The sequence below is a fragment of the Populus trichocarpa genome, chromosome 5, assembly GCF_000002775.5.
Source record: "Populus trichocarpa isolate Nisqually-1 chromosome 5, P.trichocarpa_v4.1, whole genome shotgun sequence".
Lineage (NCBI taxonomy): Eukaryota > Viridiplantae > Streptophyta > Magnoliopsida > Malpighiales > Salicaceae > Populus > Populus trichocarpa.
This window is the reverse complement of record NC_037289.2, coordinates 23,577,774-23,597,859: the sequence shown is the minus strand read 5'-3', so window position 1 is coordinate 23,597,859 and position 20,086 is coordinate 23,577,774. Positions and strand designations below refer to the sequence as shown.

Below are 20,086 nucleotides of genomic sequence, written 5' to 3'. Positions count from 1 at the left end.
AAAAGAAGAAGAGCTCCTTCATTATTCATATGATCATTGGAGGAGCCGAAGAAGTCGAAGAAAAATCCTAATTATTTTAGTATATTTGTTAATTAATAACAAAGTAAAGTTCATGTGTGAAAATGAACCGGAAAACAACATATTAATTTGCTTTACAAAATAAATGAATGTTGTACAAGCCAATGAAACACTCCCTAAGTTCCAACCCACACACTTCGGCAATGTAGTCTTGGCTCTCGATTACTTCTTCAGGTTAATGGACTTGATGACTTTATGCTTGCATTGCCAATAAGTAAACAATAAATTCGATCGAGTGGGCAGTTCCTATCATGTATTAAGCCGATATTCTCTAAAGGTGTGGATATTGGTTGTTTTATGCATCAAATCATACCCTGGTGGGGTCCAGATTCCGAAGGAAGCTAAAGGTAAAAAGCATAGAAATCCTCAAGGCAAAAACGCTTCTTTTTATGTCTCCGGCTATCCACTTCCCTGGACAAAATGAGCAATGTGCCCCTGTTTCCTCCTCCAATGCCCAAAGCAACCCAGCTAGCAGTCACTTTAACTTTGGGCAGCATTGCCTCCCACCACTCGGCATCATGGCTCACCGAAAAGAAACATCATGGCTCACCGAATAGAAACATCCACTTATGATGCCAGAATCCCAGCCTAAATGACTTGCTGGTGATCTATAGTTCAATGCTCGATCAATTCAATGTTTTTTTCAACTTCGAACCCGAAATCTTTTAAGAAGAAAAGCTTATTTGTCGGATGAGCTACAAGTTAACTAGCATCAATCAAGTATACCCACACGCACACACTACAGCGACCACACAATGGGATTTGATTAAATTCCATTATACTTTCCAATCAAATCATGATAAACAAAGAGCCTTCGCCACTAGAACCAACTCCAAGGTGATGGAATTTGACTCGAATCTATACTCAAGCATTGCCACATTGTGAAACATGATGTCCTCCCCAGCTTAGAGAGTCTAAGCCAACTGGTAGATGAACAGCTTTGGCACTTGATCCGTTGAACCAAAATCTTATGTCTGCAAGCGTATGTTTGTACGTAAGGCGAACCGAACAGAAAATAGAAACAGCAAAGCAAAATAAGGCATCTTTAGAGTTGTTAGAAGTCAGATATAGATTTGGCCAACCATTCTCTTAAGAAGGATAAAAATAATAATAGAGAAAGCAGTGTTCCCTCGTCGTCCCCAGCTCAGGGAACCAGATCACTCTGTATCTGAACCATTATGGAATAATTATTTATTAAACAGACAAAAAAAAAAATTCCACCTAAAGAACCAACCCAGATGATAATCTTGCAAGTACAGCAAACGTTTTATCTTATTCATTCATCAAAACCTAATCATTAAAATATCGAAGCCATAGCTCTGTACTCTTAATTAATTAATTATCACTCACTTTATAATTTATGGAGCTGGTCATGTGTCTGCAGATGAAAATAAAATATTCTTGTTTGATGATTAGTGTCTTTTATGATAATTAAATCTCTCAGCTCCATCCTTCGCCTTGAATTCAACAGATACGCATCACTATTTCACTAGCGTTATATATTCAAGGCTTTGTTTGGAATTTTTCTCTGCCTATAGCCCTGGTGTAAGAACCCATGTGCATCGTAATTGTATTCTCCCAGTACTGTTAGTTGAAACATCACGTTCTTTGCTAAGAGACAGAGGCAATGAAGTCTATATAAGTACTAGTGCTTAAGAGCAGTAATAAATGTTGAGTGTTGGCCCTTGTTGAGAGATCACGACCAATCGTGCCAGTTATTGAAAGTAACTTGTCTTGAATGCTAGGTTGCAGCCCTCCATGTGAACGGCTAAGCTTGAAGACAACTTGTTATTATTAGTAACCTCAAGGGGTTCGTCTAACTAGCAGATATCGGTGGGGGTTTAGGGGTCTGCTCCCTTCAGGTTTCACTCTTGGGGTCACAGGCCCGCAGGGTGCAAAACATGGCAGGAATTGCAACTCAAAGGCCACCATGCCGTTTCTTCGAAAACTAATAATGGTTATGTGACTAGTTCGCATCGGCTTCTCACATCAATAACGATAATAATAACAACGACGACGACGACGGCGACAAGACATGAAAAGGAATAGCCTTCGGGCCAATTATCTTCATCTGTACTCTTGAGTAGTGGGACAAGAGGCATAATACTCCATGTTGGCCCAAAATATGATTAGTTATTTAAGAGATATTATTTCTTGTTTACAGCAGGTTTTATTCTGAAAAAATACTTTAAAAATATATATGATATTTGTAGCTTTTAAGTCATCGATTTTTAGCTGATATGAAATATTGGTATTATTATTTAACTTAAATCCGTTATATCTTATTTCTGAAAAAAATATTGTTTTATATTTGGATTTATAACCTCACGATGAGTTTTATCATAAAAATACATATTTTAAAAAGAAGAATAACATCTAGAATTTATAAATTATCTTGTAGACTATTGATATGATATAAAAACCGTGGGATTTAGGACAGAAATCTTGGTCCAAATTTGTTTAGAGAGGGCCGATGACTTAAATGTGACCATAACTGTACAAGCCCATACCATGAAACACGAAATTAGCCTGGGCCGATAAATAAAAGTTAAAAAAGGCCTGTTTTGTTTTTTTTTTTTTTTTTAAGATGAAGGGCCGGCTTGTTATTATTTTGTTTTTATAAAAAAATTGAAAATTTTTTATTTTTTATTTTTAAATATTTAAATATGATAATATTAAAAGTAATTTTTAAATAATAAAAATTCTTATATTCCCCCCGAACTCTGGACTTTCCTAACTAGCTTTGAACCTTCCAACGGTTAAAAACGAAAACCCTGAAATCCTAATTCTCTGGGTTTTATGCCGTTTTTGGAAAGTTCGAACAAATCAGTTACTACTACTTCAATGCTCCATTGCAGAAAATTCTAGCCATAGAGAGTAACAATAAGGGCCAAACATGTCCCAGAATAACATTCAATCAGATTCAGTTCAAAACCCTAGAGTAACGTGGGAAGGTTGCAGTGTCTTGCTCGACATTAACGATGGCGACCGTTTGGTGTTTGCCCGATTAACAGCTGGCTCGTAAGTTTCCTGTACTTTTTTTTTTCTTTGCTCCATTGTTAAAATTAATGAATGCTTAAGCTTTTTTTTTCTCTCTCAATTTGTAGGACCTTGAAAATTGGAAATAAGAAGTACTCTTTACGGCCCTTGATTGGATGCCCATTTGGCTCTTCTTTTCAAATCGAGAATGGAACTGAAGGGCCCTATTTATCTAGGTTTATTCCCTCCACGGAAGGTATTGTGCTTGACCCTGTGTTTAATTGCTTTATCATTGGTTAATAAGAGCTTTGTTTGGTTTACTGATGTCTTTGATGAACATTTGTTGGTGGGTAATAATGATCAAGAAAGAGAAGGATGTCAAATAGTGGACGAATGTAAGGATAATCGAGCTATTGTTGATAATAATGAAGCCCAAACCCTTACTAGTGAAGACATAGACGAAATGCGGAGGTGATTTACGTAAAAAATTTTATGATTTTATTTTTTAATACGGGTTAAAACATTGATGCTGTAGCCTACAGTTTTTATACAGCATGATGTGTGATCTTGTTTCTTTAAGATAGAAATCATAAACTTTGTTTGGTGCAGGCAGGGTGCGAAAGGTGACGAGATTATTGAAGCTCTCATTGCCAACAGTGCAACATTTGAGAAGAAAACAGCATTTTCTCAAGTAAGCTTGCTGTTTAATAAATGAAATTTCGGTCGGCCAAAAAGTCATTAATTGATACGCTGTGTCCCGTGTGGTTGCAGGAGAAATATAGGATTAAGAAGCAAAAAAAATATGCCCCTAGAGTGCTTTTGAGGCGACCTTCTGCTAGAAGGTAATCTCTTGCTTCATCGCTTATGAGTTTATTTTTTTCATCACCTTGTTGGAATTGGCTGAATTGCTCTTAACTTGAGTGCTGTTTTGTACTTCTATGATAAGCTTCATCATGAAAGAAGTGACCTTAAAATTTGATGAATATTGTGTGAAAATGTTCGGTCACCTGATTTTATACACTGACATATTATCATTCTTGTTTATTTCAGCATATGCGAGGCTTACTTCAAGAAATACCCAAATAGAATCGGGTACGTTTATACTCTATTTAACTACATGATTTATTTTATTTGATTTTGGTTTATAAAAATATTCTTTATTCAGGATTTTGTTAGTTAGTTTGATATCATTTTGAAGCATTTTATTTTATCATGCTATATTTATTCTCTTGAAGTTGAACATTGCAAGAGAGATTATCTAGCTTAGGGTTTTTAAGTAGTTATATGACATGGTTCAAGCAAAAATAAAATTACATCATAGGTGATGGAAGAGTGAAAGATCATGGCAACAAATACCAGCATGACCATTTGGGTATCTTAGATCAATTACCTTAATAATGTTTTCTATAAAAATAGAGGATTGAAGGGGTGAACAAGTGTCTAATTATGTAAATAGGAAATAACATTATGAATATCAGTAGGATTAAGTGATGGTTTTTGGTTGTTCTCATTTAAATAGATGTGGTCTTTACTCTTTAGTTGGTATCTGAATTCTCTGCCTTCGATTCAGATTCCTGCGAGTAGATGCGTTATCCTTGTTGCTTTCACTTGCTAATGTTTCTGCGAACTCTGATATCCTGTTAGTGGATATGGTTGGTGGCCTTCTTACTGGTGCTGTGGCGGAGCGTTTAGGAGGTATGATCTCTGTTTTAGTCTCAAAAGCCCTTAGAATTCTGTAGCTTTATATGCTGTTAGCTTTATGTTGTAAAAGAAAAATGCCACCACAAAAAGGAAGATCATGTTTGCTTTAATTATGTTTTGGTTACCCTTTCTTTAGGTTTCAGTATATTATACCTTTTTAATCTAAAAAACCCACTAATCATGAATAATTTTATCAAATGAATGTATCTTCTTATAAGTGTTTTCTTGGCTTAAACCTCTGTAGTTTGTTAGCTGTGATTTTTTACTGTGAATGATGTTATTTGTTTAACAGGTACAGGTTGTGTTTGCAATACTTATCTTGGAAGCACACCATCTCCTGTGGAAATAGTTAGAACATTCAACTTCAATAATGAAATTTGCAAAAGGTGCTTCATGTTCTGAGTTTCATTATAGATTCTGAAAGTGGAAAAACTTTACTCACTTATGAAAAAAAAATTGATCTATTTGAGTACCTCATTTTTCAGAAATAGTTGAGAAAGCATATTATTTGCATCTGAAAAATTAGTAATTTGTCATACTGATTCCTTCAGGGGTTGTGACTCCTGTGTAGAATTGTTTGATTTCATAGCCCTTCCTGATCAGTGACAGGTGATTTAGTATGCATAGGTTCAGCATACTCTTGCTAAGCCTTTTACAAATACAAGAACTCGCGGATTCAAAGTTCCTTCTCATCTTTTGTTTTTGGTATATTCTGTTGATTGGTCATGTTTTTAAATTTAATCCCCCACCCGGCCACTCCCTATCCATATCTCATTATTATTATTTTTTCTATTTAAACACATTAATTTCGTTTAAGGGAATTAAAATGTTCTGTCCAGAATTGTGCGGGCTCCTCTGCATGACCTTTGTTCAGACCAAACTGGAACAAAGAAAATTGATTCCTGTAATGCAGAATTAAATGTGAGTGATATTTTGCTTATCGCTACAGTATATTTTTATCTTGCACTCCAGTAACTGTTTTGGAGAATCAATACTTGTAGGTCCAAATTTCAACTATCAGCATAGAAGAAATGCCACTTCCATCCAAGCATGAGGCTGCAGATTCACAGACTATTGTCTCTCCACAAAGCAAAATGGGCAAAGCCCCTAAAGCTGGAGAAAAGGCTTCAGAAGAGGCACTTAAGTCGTGGAAGGAAAATGGGTTCTCTAGGTAGCTGGATGTGAATGATTGGTTTATTAGTCAATAGAATCTGTAATTAGATAAAAAAAAATATATAATTAAAGCTTAACTGTTTTTTTTTTTTGGATAGCTGATAATTCTTGTTCAATCTGTGTGCAGTCTAATAATTGCTGCTCCAGATGCAGATGCTTGGAACTTAGTTAAGGTTCTCCTGCCACTTATATCGTATTCGGCACCGTTTGCTATCTACCACCAGTATCTTCAGGTCATTTGATTCAAATTCTTGAATTTTCTCCAACTTTAATACTTGCTTATATGCATTCATTTCTATTTTAGATGGCATTTTATTAATAATAACTTTTCAGCCAACTGTTTGTTAGTTAAAATGCAGTTTTTGTTACTGGATATTTTTTTATAGTATTACATTAATAGGCTTTCATTCATAGTGGAGTACTAACTTAACTGCTTTTCCTGTTTGAATACAGCCTCTTGCAACATGCATGCACAATTTACAGCAAAGTAAAATGGCAATTGGTATGCAAATTTCAGAACCTTGGCTACGTGAATATCAGGTTTGTTGGCTACACTTGTGATAATTTTCGAAAACATTCCGGTCTTCTGTTGGCTTAGTGTTGTGCGTATCTGTTAATGTTTTAGTTTCAAGTTCGGAATTTCTGGGAGAAATAGAAGTGGAAGTTTTCAAACAGTATATTTATATATGCTTCTTTCCATTGATATCTATTCTTGAGGGGTGAAAGCAGGCAGTCTAATTCTTGAAGGGGATTAAGATGCATTGGTTTGATATTCCCGTGTGTATTCTGATGCAAATGCAGGTTCTTCCATCAAGAACTCGTCCGTCAATGCAGATGAGTTCCTTTGGGGGTTACATTCTTAGCGGGACCAAGATATGTAGCAGCTAATCCCTACTCCAAAAGAATAAAAGGATCACACCAAGCTCCTCCGTGCATGTTAGCAAGCAAATAATTGCCTGCCTACCCGAATGTACACTTGCATTGTATTCATTATTCGCAACTTCTTCCCATTTCTGGGTGCAATTTTGTGAAGTTTCCTGAAATGAAATTCTGCAACCCTGCATTCTGAGTTTTTACAGGGAGGGGTAGCAATGTGGTTGCTGTGACTCGTTTTTTTCTGCCCGATCTTGGACTTCCAAGACGTGGCAACTTGATATTCCATGCAAGTTATGCTTTGTAAGATAAAGAGGGAACAAATCTTACTTTTAGCCCACTTGTGTATTTTGGCGCTAAATATAATTTCTCGAAGTAGTAACTAGTTAGTGTCACGATCCCTCTTCTGCCTTCCTTTCGTGCCAACATGACAAGTAGTTAGTGTCAGTGTGTCACGATCCAAAGTTCATGGAACAAGATAGAGAAATTGACAGCACGGAAAAAGGTAAATTTGCTTCTGTTTTAAAATGGGCTGAAAAAAATCTACAAGAGAAAAGATACGGCCCATGATCTTGGGCTTCTCAAATGCTAATTTAGTTTCTTCACACAAAATAAAATGATTTTTGTTGGTGGTTGATTAGTGTCCCCACCAATACACAAGGAGCATTTATAGAAGAGATTAAAATGTATTTTGTTGGCGGGATATAGAAAGTATATATAATAAATTAATCTTTGAAATAGTTATTCTCTGTTTTTCTTTTCTATAAATATTACAGTAAAATCTGGTACAAAAAAACAATACTAGGATTAGTGTGTTTGATTTTATTATAGTTTTTGTGGTTGTTGTTTAAAAATATTAGATTTTAAAAAAATAATTTTAATTGCTGTCTTAAAAAAAATATATTTGGTTAAAATTATAAAAAAATATTTTTTTATAAATAAAATAAATATAAATAAAACTTTATAAATAAAAAATATATTATTTTAATTTCTACAAAATCATAAAACATGAAACAAAAAGGCGGTAGTATACGCATTCGGAAGTCGGAACTCCCTTGCTCAGCGCTGCTTCTTCTCTACGATTCTAACTTCTCTCCGGTCCACTACCGTATTCTAATCTTCCCCTTCTCTAATCCTTCCTTCCCTAGATAAACCAATCTCCTTTCATGGCGAATACTGGCGAAGATCCGACCCGGACAATTAACCCTTCGCAATTTCACTTTCAGTTACTTCACTCTCATTCTCACCTCCTCAAATAATTCAACGCCTTCAACTCTTCCCTTCCTCTTTCCGTAAACCTCACCACCCGCCTCTCCCTCCTCCTCCTCCTGTTAACAATAACACTTCTCTCGGCTTTCAATTCCAGTTCCAACACGCACTCTGCATTCCGTGAAGTCGCGGTTAGTTCTTTTTACTCTTTTTTTCTCTTAATTTTTATATATAATTTGTTGATTAATCTTGATTTAATTTATTTTGATATTTAATCTTGAAGTAATTACGTATTGCGCTATGTTCTTTGATGAATTTGAGACAACTGCTATGTTTTAATGAAGCTGTATTAGAATTTGTTGGTCACTGATCATGCAATCTTTTAAATTTTCTTTTTAATTAGGTTGTAATTATTATTTGAATTTGTATGATAATTATTACAGTTGGGGACGAAAAGTGAAGGTGATAATCCTCAGTTTCAGACTGCAAGAGATGCAGCCATGAACCATCCGTGCTCAAAGTGATACAGTTACTGATCAAACACTTGTTACTTGCTCTTCAGTCATCTTCTGGGGGTAAGCGTAGAAGTAAGTCAAAGGTTCCGAAACATGGCAAATCAGGGACTGAAAGATTGAATGCCTGTAATGTGTCACATTTTCAATTGGTAAATTAATGCTTGTTATATTATCGAGCCGTCTCGTTGGGGATGCTGAGTTTCTGGTTAAATTGATATTTACTTTCAGATTCTCTGAATTCAGCTACTGGTTGTTGATATGACAGTTCTTTAGGTATGTCAAAGAAGCATTTTAATCTAAAAGCTTTGGTTATTACTTGAGGCTCCAAGATATGATTTATATTATTCTCTAACACACCCCTTCAAATGAGTACAGGTCCACACTACCTCATGCTTAATTATATCAAATAAAATGAGATAGTAAGATTCCAACTCGTGACCACTTGGTCAATAAGACTCTATACCATTTCAAAGAATCATTTTAAGCTGTTAGGTGAGGCCTTAAGATATAATTTATGCTATTCTTTAACATGGTAAGTTCGGATTGATTAGCTTTTACCATCTTTGTTAGTTTAGAATGTTCCTAGGTTTATTCTATTTGCACACATCTCTACTTGCTGTTAATTTGGGTGGCTTTAAATCTGTTTTGGCCAGGCTTGTTAAACAAGAAATTTGTCAAGTTGATCCAGGAGGCTCAGGATGGGACACTTGATCTGGAAAAAAAAAATAACTGTAGGAGTGTTGGAGGCATGGAAAAGGAAAATGTTATGTGCTAAGCACGTATGCTGCTAAATAAGAAAATTGAATTGCTCACACTGGAGGGTTCACATAAGTTTTTTTTTTTTCCTATTGTAGTAGTGTGTCTCCTTTTATCTTATCACAACTAGTTATAATGTGAAATCACATGTGATGGTTATTCTGTGGGTAGCATGAATATCTTTGCTATTAATTGAACTTTCCTGGCACAATATTGGTTTTACAGGTCCAAAAGAGGAGGATGTATGATATTACAAATGTTCTGGAAGGGATAGGATTGATAGAGAAAACTTCAAAAAATCATATACGCTGGAAGTAATAACACTGATCTTTTTTCGTGCATTTTCTTTGTTGTTTGCTTTTGATAGCTTGCAGTCGACTGATGGACCTTATAAACAGGGGATATGATGATTTTGAGCAAAAGATAATGGATGATCATGCTGGAATAAAGGTATTTATGCAGCCATTTTATGTTTTTCATAAGTTGGATGCTTTATGTTGGTTTCATTCTTTCTGCACTGATGACATGTGCATATACAAAATGGATCGATAGCATTGTTGCAAACAAGCATGCATAGCATTTGTTTGAATTTCACAAAATTCAAGATTCAAATTCAACTTGTTTTATGTGCCCTAGATATGGGTGTTGCTACAGTTTTCTAAGGTTTTAGGTTGTCAATTTGAATGTAAAACCAAGTTTTTGCAACTGAAAAGTTGCTGGAGAATGTTATGATTTAAGTGGTCATATTTCTAGGAAGTGAAAACCGGTTGTTGGCTTTTATGGGCTGGATGCTGTCATTGTGCTCTATGATTTAAGTGGTTACATATTTCAGGGAATAATGAGCTGAAATTAAATGACCTGAAATTTCACTCATTAGGAATTTTTGAATGTTGTGGATTTCTGATGAATTGTCAGTGTGTGGAAGATGCAGTGAGCATGTAATGATTTGTATATACAAGATAAAAGTTTAGATTGTTGGAAATTGATGATAACTGATACTCTGTAGTAAAAGGACCATCCATCAGTTGACTTTTCAGCTGTCTAATGTTTAAGAGGTAACACTATAACATGTAAAAAATCATTGGTCTTCATACTTGTTTATCTTTTGATTTGATTACAGGCTGAAGTTGAAAGTTTATATACTGGAGTTCAGACTCGATGAATCTACAAGGTTAGTTAAGTCAATTTCAGTTTAAGTTTTTTTTCCCCATTTTCCATATGGTGGAATTGACCTCTGTGGTGAGTTTAGCTGTTATCATGTTCTCTTTTCAGGGATAGACGAGAACTTCTGAGAGGCCTGAAGGCGGATGTGTTTCGTGAAAGTATGCTATTTCTCCCTCCGATTTTATAGTGTCAATATGAATTGGTTCTTAGTTTCGTGAAAGTATGCTATTTCTCCCTCAGATTTTATGGTGTCAATATGAATTGGTTCTTGATTTATTTGCCTACTTGTTTTTGTTAGTTATCTCGTTCTGATGGAAGAAGATATTACCAGCCTTTCATGCTTCCAGGTACACAAATCTGGGAATTTCTTTGAAATCTCTGTGGTATCCTTTCCCAAATTCGGTGACACTTTCTAGGTGGTTACTTCAATAATGATGAGGTATCAAGTGTGGAGGCGTGGAGCTTTAAAAGTTGTTGAAATGTATTGATATCTGACGTAATGCTTTTTCACATGAGCAGGATATTGGTTCCCCTCGATACAAAATGACTGTTAGAAGCACCAATGGACCCATTGTATGTGTATCTCTTGAGGTAACATTCACAACAGATGTGCAGTTTCATAACGCCCACTAGATGATGCTTGTAGCAAATCCAAACAAGGCAAGGATGTAACTGTTGAGCATGTTGAACCAATGGATAAAACTGCTTGGAACAGTATTCAATGCAGAGAGCAAGATGCAGTGTTGTCTTCAGAGTGTCAGGGTAGCAAAAACAGTTGTGAGACATTCAGCTCACTAACTTTAGAAGCATCTGGGATTTATAAGTTAATTCCTAGACCATGCAAATTAAGTATTGGAAGCTTCAAATTGGCTTCATAATAGTTTACTAATTTTTAGTTTTGCTCCTGCACATGCACTTCTATACACTTGTTTCGGCGTTTGGTTATATGGGAGGGAAACTTGACTAACCTGTTTGCATGTGATCCATCCTGTTGCAGATTATTGATTATTATTGGTTCCCAACAGATGATTCAGTCAGCGTTTCAGAATTGTGGTTTGATAGTTTCTCTTAACACTTTGTTTGATTCATTAAGTTCTGGTTTTTGAAATATCTGGATCTGCCATGAGGAATCCGGAGGCTTAACTTATCACTGCTGACCTTCATATTGTTTATCACATGCTATACCACTGACATCGAGGATTTTTTTCCTCTTGGATGGCCTCCTCGTCGCTTCTGCAATGAACGTCAAGAGAAGTTCATAGTGTAAATGAAAATCAGGCAGTAGGCCGTTCAAGATGCCCGGAAGGGTAATTTTATATCCCCTCCACTTTTGCAAGTCTAAATTTTACAGCTGGATTTTTTTCTCCCTTTAATGGCAATGATATTAATTTTTTAAAAGATTAGTGACTATGTTGGCGCTGCCCAGCAGAATCTAATCATCATGCAACGCCATGTGAAGGACCGTATCTCGGCCTTGGGTCTCTATGTTGGGCTTGGAGATTCAAGAGCCAGTGGGCATTTAACCAACTAGCTGCTCGTGTTGATCAGCTACCCAAACAAGCCTTGTTGAAAAAATGGGCCATTTTCTCGACGGCTCTGGTGTTGATGGGTCATAATTTAATAGCTGAGGGTGTGGCTCCTGGGCTCTTGCAACCGTCAGCTGCCTAACCTTCTAATTATCACTGAATTCCGCAAAAAATCATTTAGTTTTCATGCCATATTCTGAAGAATTTCCATATCCTGATTACTCCTCTTCTGGGGTAACAATTGAGAGCAGACTTTTCTTATCAAGATTAAAGTTCACATCGCAACAGCGCAGCAAAGCAGCTTGCAGAAGCTGTCCTCATCACCGAGAGTGAGTGTGCTCAACATCTCTGGATAAACAGCAGTCACACTGCAAAATATCATTGCCCTAAATGAAGGCTTTTAGCTTCCTAGTTCGCTTAACAATACCTCCCCGAAGAGGAAACTTTACCGTAAATACTGAGCCCTTTTTACATGGCAGTGCAGTTCCATCCCAGATACTGACTCTACTAGCAGACCAATGAACTGTAGGCAGTACCTAGCGAGGCACGCTCGAAGTTTATTGAATAAAAATTATTAAAGCACGTAATCAAGCCCGTGCTGATACTAAATTATCCAGTAATCACAAGCCAAACCATTTACAAATCGTACCTTGTGCATGTCAAAAGTTTTTCAAATTCATGAAAGTCCTTCCTTTAGGTATTGTTACCGTTATAATTATTTTCGATATGCTTTGGAGGAAAAGTCAATGGGATGTTAGAAAGTTGTGAATCAGGGAAAGTTAAATTTATAAAAGCCCTTCCTTTTACCCTAAATTTTTTTAAAAGATCCTGTGTTTGTCCTCCTTACCTTTCAAGGAACCGGCCTTCACCTAGCTTGTTATTTTTCTACTTTTGATATTAAATTGCTTAAGCAGACAGCATCATCAAATAGCATGATCAGGCATTTCACTTTAGTTGAGCCTAAAATAGACATTGGAACTGCAATCTTTCCAGATTCTTGATGCCTTTGCTTTATGTTTAGGCGTTGTGGTTGTGCCATCCACCAAATTTCCGTCGAGCATGCTCCATCATGAGATATCAAAATCTCACCATGCTGTGTCAATTTACAGAGGTCGATACCAATCCACAGCTCTAATTCATGTCATAGATTAGGTACATATGGCATGTAGCCTCCACCAAAACGCAGATTATGCTGGTCGATATTAACTTTTGGGAGTGTGGTTATATTATATTTTTTAAAATTTTGAATTTTTTTAAAAGACCTTCATATTAATATTTTTTTAGTAATTTTAAACCCTAATCAAACCATCAACAGTGAAATTTGTTAGCCACATCAACAACCGGATCTCTTACCCGCCACCATACCTAAAGCAACATTTTCATTCGAACCGACCAACTTAGAATATTCTTTAACATGAAAAAATTCATAGCAATTCTCTTTGGTAACCTGGTATACGGCACTCTATTTAGAGAGTGATTGAAATACGGTGAAAATCATGTTTCTAAAAATTTTAATTTTTTTTATTTAAAATAAATTTTTTATATATATTTTCAGATCATTTTAATATATTAATATTAAAAATAATTTTATTTTAATATATTTCTAAAAAAATAACATTTTAAATCATCACCACTCCACTTCAAACAGAGCCAAAGAGCCAAAATGCCAAGTCTGCTTGAATGGGGGGATCATAGGCAACCACATGAGTTCATCACAGGTGTCATGCAATTATTTGAACTTGCTTTACATACCATTTTCAACGGCTTAAATTTTCGTAATTATTTCATCACTTTTTAGGGTTGCATCAATCAGCTCTTAATTAACCCAAGACCCTTAAATTTGCCAACTTGAGTTCAAAAAATAAAGCAACAAATGGAATTAGTAAACAGAAGGTGACAAATTTACAGCAATGTCACAAAGGATCCAATACCCATCACCATCAACCAACTGATTAAATGCTAGTTCTGAGGGCTAAAATTGGGGGGGAGGGGGGAGCTGACACCGCTCTTCAACGGTTTGTTCCAGAACGGGTTTTCCTCAATCTGCCACGTGTAACCCGCATTGTTTGCTCCATCACAGTCTCCTTTGGTGCAGGGTTTTCATTTTCATTTGCTGAAGATGATGGCGGCGCTTCTTCAGTCTCCACTGCTTCTTCCTCGGTTGGTTTAGGTTGGCTGGAAACCTCAGACGCAGCAGCATTTTCTTTTTGGGCATTTGAAGAAGCTGTTGCAGGAACTGCTGTTTCAAGTACTTTTGAAGGACCTGCTGCCACCTCTGCCACTTCCATTTGGTTTTGACTTGAAGACGTGCTAGAAGTGGGAGATGGAGGTTCCTCGGTCTCTGCTTGTGCAGGAGTTGCCTGGCGGTTTGTAGAAGGTTGACGACTGGGAGCAGGAGGCTGGCGAGCCCTAGCACCTTGCTGTTGTGGCTGTGATTTAAACAGTCAAAATAAGTACAAAACTGATAGTGTAACAGCATGTATAACTCAACAAGACAACATGGATCATTTCAATCACCACTCCACAATTGCAGCTTCCCATCTCCTACATGCAAGGTTCAAAATGGACAAAAGTTCAAATTTAATTCCACGTTATTTACTAGCCGCACAGCGATTCATCAATTGATGCTGATAGATCCTTGTCAAACCTCAAAGACAAGCCTCAAAGACAAGTAGAGTTGGTCATGCCACGAAAGACAGCTACACGATTGCATCTTATAAACCAGAGAGAGAACACCTTTAAACTATCATTTACATGCCCCTATATGCAGTCCATATTTGAATACATCTATTGGATTGCACCTTACTTCGGTTGGCTGGTTTACTAGCACAATGAAGCTGTATATAAGAGATAATGGCAAGAGTATAACATCATACACTCCTAATTACATTACCTGAGCAGCGCGAGGCCTTGGTGTTGACTGTGCAGCAACATACTGCAAAACATCAAAAACTCTCGTCTGACCATAACTTGCAGCTCTTTGCCAATATACAACTGCCATATCTCCAGCCCTTGTTCTCAGTTCCAACAAGCTGCGATCTATTTCATTCTCATGCTTCGCAACATATGGTCTGAAGAAGGAATCATACACGTAGCTAGTTCCCTGAAACATAGAAAACAGGAGGGGCGATTAAAATGAAGATTAGGATAGGATTTAAATACATGAGCAAAACATTCTTATCAGCACTTTATAAATACATACCTTAGTTTTAGGGTACCACAAGTATATGTAAAACGCCAACTTAGCTTCACTGTACATTGGAACCCTTCAAGACACCACCAAGACAGAAAAACAAAATGAAAATGCCAATTGACAAGTTGAACACAAAAATTGCAACTAGATTCAAGCTAAGAATCAATACCATGAAATAAAAGCATCTCCAAATTTCTCACAAACTGTCAAAACAGCCACCAAAATCCTGCAACCATAGAGAAAATGAAACCCACTTCTAGCACTGAAAAATACACTCAAACATTCACAAACATCAAATTACAGTGTAATACCAATACTGGCACCAGAAGCGAAGTTGCTCAATCTCCGGTTTATTCAATTCAACCGTTTTATAGCACTCATAAGCTGGATAAGCATAGCCAAAAACCATCCTGCCAATACATTATAACCATTTTAATTCTCATATCTAAAGTTCAAATGCGAAAAATAATTAATTAGGTCGCCGGAAACATACACAAGCCCTCTTGTTAGAAATGATCCAATCATCTTGTATACCTATCACGCACAAAAAAGAGTAAATTGCTTAAAATACAATGCAGAAAATAGATATACCAAAAATTCAATTTTACCAAAAAATTAATACCTTTTTATGACGATTAAAACCCTGGAATTCAATTATCTAAAACTACACTTGATCTCTATCAAAATCGAAAACAAAAACAGAATCATACTAAAAATAGCTACAAAAATTAGGCTAAAATCCAACCGCAATGCCAATATCCTCTCCAAAACAAAACTTAACCGCAACGATCTATCTAGAATAAAAATACAATGCCATTCAGATAATATTACAAAAAATAATAAAATATGAATAATTAATACCTTTTTAAGACGATTTTTATTATCGCGAATTTAATTTGAGGCGCACACACAGAAAAAAGAGTGATATCAACAAATGTGAGTTAGTAAAGAGCACAGAACGAGTTCGAGAGATCGAGAAATGGAAAAGGATGTTGAGACTCCTCCGTAGGGAAATACCGGCGCCGCCGTTTTACGACAGCGAACCGTTAGGATGTCGGCTTTGCGATGGAGATAGAGAGCGAGAGAAAAAAAATATAGAAGGGGGAAGCGAGAGAGTGAGAGAGCAGCAGAGTCGTTTTTAAAAAATTCTCTTGCTTTTAATTTTAGCCGCAGAGAGAGAGAGAGAGAGAGATTTTTTGTGTGATCGAGATACACGAGGATGGTGTAGCTGTTAGGGCTCGATCACCGTTAAATATGAACGGATTGATTACGTGTTCTGGAATCTGAGAGGGTTTAACAAGTGTAAAGTAACGTTGTTGTATGCTATCGCTTCTCTTTTAAGTTTGAAATATTTTTACTATTTTATGACGTGTAAGGACGACAGGACTGTCATCTACGGGTATATAGCAAAATTAAGTTTAAGGTAGATTTTATTTTAGCCCCTGTAGATTTCTCATAATTTCACTTTGACCTCTTTAATTAAACTTCGTAATATAATCCTTTATTCCTTGTAGTTTCGAGAAGGTTTCACCTTGTTCTTTTATAGTTAATGGAAACAAATTGCGACACCATTATTTGATTTTATATATTTTTAGTGGTTTTGATTTTTAAGATTTTTTTTTGCAAAGTATTATCATGAACATGGATTAAGTGTGGAAGGGGGATTCTGTAGATGTTGTCACGTCTACAAAAATAAGTATTTTTTTTTAGTTTTCATCGCTTATTTAATATAAAATATTGTTTTAGGAGCATCTACATTTATATTCTTTAATTCTTAACTAAATTTTAATTAAAATAACTAAAAATCTATTTTTAGTGATTATAATAGAAAATAACGAGTATTATTTTGTTATTTTTTATATATGTATTAGTGGTTTACTATACTAGTCTTCTTCAATTATAAATTACCTTTATATTAAAGTGATTATTTGCTACTCATTTTCTTACAAGAATATAAAAAATATCGACATTGTTAGTCAGAGTAACATGTGTAATGTTATTAGAATTTAATTTTGATCAGTATTATAATGTTTGTTATATATTTAGTGAGCACTATTCACACAACTAAAATTAAGGAGGTATTTAAAAAAATATTAATGCTCCATGTAAAATATATTTATGCTATCTATGATAGCTAAAGGGCTTTACTGGAGAGCATGGACGTGGATGCAGACTTGTGGAAGATTGTAAGATTGATATTAAGGAATTTCAATTTATAGGAACCAATATGTAACATGCATGGAAGTACAGGGACTAAAAAATAGTTTATCCATTGCTAAAGAGGTGTGTTGACTTTAGTCAGAATGCATTTGCTTCCGGATCTGAACCATTTATAATCTAATCGTGAGCCACGTGACCTAAGACAATCACCAGCCAGTGATATTATCATTACTATAAGCAAAAGTGTGAGAGAATAAATTGCCTATTAATGAGTAAAGTATTTAATCGTTTATGGATAAGAAAAAAAACTCTAGAAGACTACAAAGTGGGGTCTCTAGAATAACGTTAGCCTCCCCTATTATTTAAAAATTGCTATTTGGCCCTCCTTTCTTGAGGTGAAGGTTCAATCCAATCCTATTCATTTCACTCTTTTTGGCTCCTTGCTTTCCCTTTACTCCCGCATGAAAAATGCTAAAGTGCATTGCCTCCTGCTAAGAATCTTGCATGTTTTAATTAGATCTATCACATTAACTTTAGGGCTCATTACATATTCGAAAACACGAGCGCTACTGTAGTGCGATCTGCATTCATGAAATATTATTAATCTAGAAACGTGAATTGCATCGCATTCCCAAATGAGCTCTAAATATACATAGCATAGTTTTATTTTTCTCCATACTTTAATGGGATTGCCTGTTCAGAAATGGCATTGAATTATAGTCTCTTAGGGTGGTTTGGGTAGAATTTCTTCCCTATGGAGTAAATAGTAATTCTCCCACTTTCATTTACACCATTCAATTCTACACCAACTGACATCAAACTAATCACTTGTTAATTTATTTCTTAATTGCTTTCTTGTCGATACGGATTATCAAGCCCACTATTTCATATATAGTATTGTGCAATAATTTGAAGCATGACATATAAAGCACTTGCAATGATACTATGGCACCAAGTTTAGGTTTTTTTTTTTTTTGGCAGGCCTGTGTGGGAAGCGCTTTAAATCTTGCTCATGGGATTTTAGTGCCCGCATTCATTTTTGTTGAGTGCCCATTAATTTCTCATCTACCAAGAACGTCTGGAGGTTCTTGATGCCTGCTTGATGATGAGAGTTCGGAGATGGCATTCACTAGCTAAGCAGGTTAATATATAAGCACCATAAGCAACATCTTCTCTTCTGATATAGTTATTAAATCTGGTGGGTTAATCCGTACAACTCGTGATTTAAAATTTAATTTGATTAATAAATAATTTTAATTCGTTATTTTGTTCACTATTTGTTTAGTTTAATCTAAATTTGAAAAAAAAACAATGAAATAACAATGTTTTAACTAAAAATAATCAATTCAAGTTGTCTGACAATCCATAAATTAATCCAATAATCAACCAAGCAATATAGATAGATTATTGTTACCATTGTAAATTATTATAATAAGAATCACTTTTATTCACCACAATGTGACCTATCAGATGACTTTTGCTTTGTCTCTTTTACTTGGATATGATCCCTATTCCCTACAGCTTTAATTGGTTCCTATCTTTTCATTTTCAAGCCCTAACTGTACTGCAAGGTGATATCTGTTTATCTATCATCACACATGGGCAGATAGATAGTCATTTACTTAATTATCTATAGTGCTGTGAGGGTGGTTGGATTGACTAGCCAGTGCCTCTACTCACCTTAAGCACCTACCAGGGCCATATGGTCCATTGGACAAGAGCCACTGTGCGCCTTTAATGGAATGTCATGGGCAAAGTTCAGTCCATATTCCACCTAAAATAGGGTAGGAAGCAAACCGACATGGTGCATGTGTTTGAGCACCGAGGATTAGCTAACCAAGGAAAATGTTCTTTGATGAACACAGTCTACACCAATTTAATTCTTGAAATGCCAAGAAATGGCATCGAAGACTATATATATACCTAGCTAGAACAGTGGTGCTTATACTGTATGGGAAATAGGCAAAACTTTTGACACTAGTCCTCATCTTTGCACGACGCCGCTGTCCCTCAAGGCATGGGAGATCGATGGCGTGTCAACTACAAGCAAACCAAAAGAACAACTCGTAAAAGTAGCCATTGTTGAGTAGTGAAGAACCAGATGAAAAGCCAGAAGAGACCTCAGGGACGATAGAGGAAAGGGAAACCGAGGATAAAAGGAAGCATGTGGGGAGGGAAACTTCCAAGGCCTTGGATTCTACGTTTCTCAAAGTAAATATGCTGGTCCATCACCACGTCCATTTTTAAGGGACAAGGGTCCAATGCCATGAGACCCAATTCAACATCATGGTCATTCTCTCATGTGCATCTAATTATATCTGCTTGGTGGTCTGTCTCTGTCACTCTCATTTCTCACCCTTTCCCAGCTCTCTCTCCCCCGGCACGCACACAATGATAACGGTAAAATAAAATGAATGCTTTGTGCTTACCTATCATATCCAGGAGTGTTGAATTACAGCTACAAAATTAATTGTTAGATTTAGACTAATATTTTATTATTGTTTTTGGGTTATTTTGATATCCTGATATAAAAAATAAAAAAATTATATATATATATATATTTAAATAAAAAATATTTTAAAAAATAATTAATATGGCTCCTTCAAATATCATATATATTCGTACAATTATTCTTCAACTACGTGCCAAGGTCAAAATAAGACGACCCATTGCGTTTATTTTTATGGCCGTTGGTCGTGGGATTGCCAACAATCTCCCCGTGATGTGTTCAACAACTATTCAAGGTCAACTATTCGTGG

The 20,086-nt window shown here is 35.8% G+C and overlaps 2 protein-coding genes and 1 long non-coding RNA gene across 14 annotated transcripts; 2 read left to right on the top strand and 1 right to left on the bottom strand.

Annotated features, from left to right (window-relative positions):
• The first annotated feature begins 2,799 nt into the window (after positions 1-2,799).
• On the top strand, positions 2,800-7,186 carry LOC7493960 (uncharacterized). The gene is made up of 13 exons (XM_002307679.4): positions 2,800-3,099; positions 3,186-3,313; positions 3,423-3,528; positions 3,667-3,748; positions 3,829-3,899; positions 4,108-4,149; positions 4,628-4,752; positions 5,051-5,144; positions 5,598-5,679; positions 5,760-5,929; positions 6,059-6,164; positions 6,385-6,471; positions 6,733-7,186. The coding sequence occupies exons 1-13, from the start codon at positions 2,975-2,977 to the stop codon at positions 6,817-6,819; spliced, it is 1,305 nt and encodes a 434-aa protein (XP_002307715.2). The 5' UTR covers positions 2,800-2,974; the 3' UTR covers positions 6,820-7,186.
• Positions 7,187-7,811: 625 nt separating this feature from the next.
• On the top strand, positions 7,812-11,067 carry LOC7477667 (uncharacterized). 11 transcript variants are annotated; one of them, XR_002981715.2, is made up of 9 exons: positions 7,812-8,204; positions 8,457-8,588; positions 8,757-8,801; positions 9,182-9,598; positions 9,683-9,734; positions 10,405-10,455; positions 10,557-10,606; positions 10,747-10,795; positions 10,968-11,067. It is a non-coding gene; the product is annotated as an uncharacterized LOC7477667 (long non-coding RNA). The 11 variants fall into 11 exon arrangements; XR_002981710.2 differs by having other exon boundaries at positions 8,904-9,598; XR_002981714.2 differs by having other exon boundaries at positions 8,457-8,600.
• A 2,723-nt stretch (positions 11,068-13,790) lies between these two features.
• Positions 13,791-16,393, bottom strand: LOC7493958 (putative HVA22-like protein g). 2 transcript variants are annotated; one of them, XM_052453392.1, is made up of 8 exons: positions 16,029-16,393; positions 15,790-15,844; positions 15,661-15,701; positions 15,479-15,577; positions 15,337-15,393; positions 15,177-15,240; positions 14,868-15,077; positions 13,791-14,403 (listed from the first exon to the last, which is right to left on the bottom strand). In XM_052453392.1, exons 3-8 carry the CDS (start codon positions 15,690-15,692, stop codon positions 13,984-13,986), a joined length of 882 nt encoding a protein of 293 aa, XP_052309352.1. In that variant the 5' UTR covers positions 15,693-15,701; positions 15,790-15,844; positions 16,029-16,393; the 3' UTR covers positions 13,791-13,983. The 2 variants fall into 2 exon arrangements, with proteins under 2 accessions (XP_052309352.1, XP_002306921.2); XM_002306885.4 differs by lacking the exon at positions 15,790-15,844.
• Positions 16,394-20,086: the final 3,693 nt, after the last annotated feature.

Excerpts from the sequence above, each read along its gene's own strand:
- LOC7493960 (XM_002307679.4), top strand. The coding sequence starts at position 2,975 with ATGTCCCAGAATAACATTCAATCAGATTCAGTTCAAAACCCTAGAGTA. Across the intron at positions 3,100-3,185 it reads GCCCGATTAACAGCTGGCTC|GACCTTGAAAATTGGAAATA; the intron begins GTAAGTTTCCTG and ends CTCAATTTGTAG. Across the intron at positions 6,472-6,732 it reads CTTGGCTACGTGAATATCAG|GTTCTTCCATCAAGAACTCG; the intron begins GTTTGTTGGCTA and ends ATGCAAATGCAG.
- LOC7493958 (XM_052453392.1), bottom strand. The coding sequence starts at position 15,692 with ATGATTGGATCATTTCTAACAAGAGGGCTTGT. Across the intron at positions 15,578-15,660 it reads TTTCTAACAAGAGGGCTTGT|GATGGTTTTTGGCTATGCTT; the intron begins GTATGTTTCCGG and ends ATGTATTGGCAG. Across the intron at positions 14,404-14,867 it reads CAAGGCCTCGCGCTGCTCAG|CCACAACAGCAAGGTGCTAG; the intron begins GTAATGTAATTA and ends TTTAAATCACAG.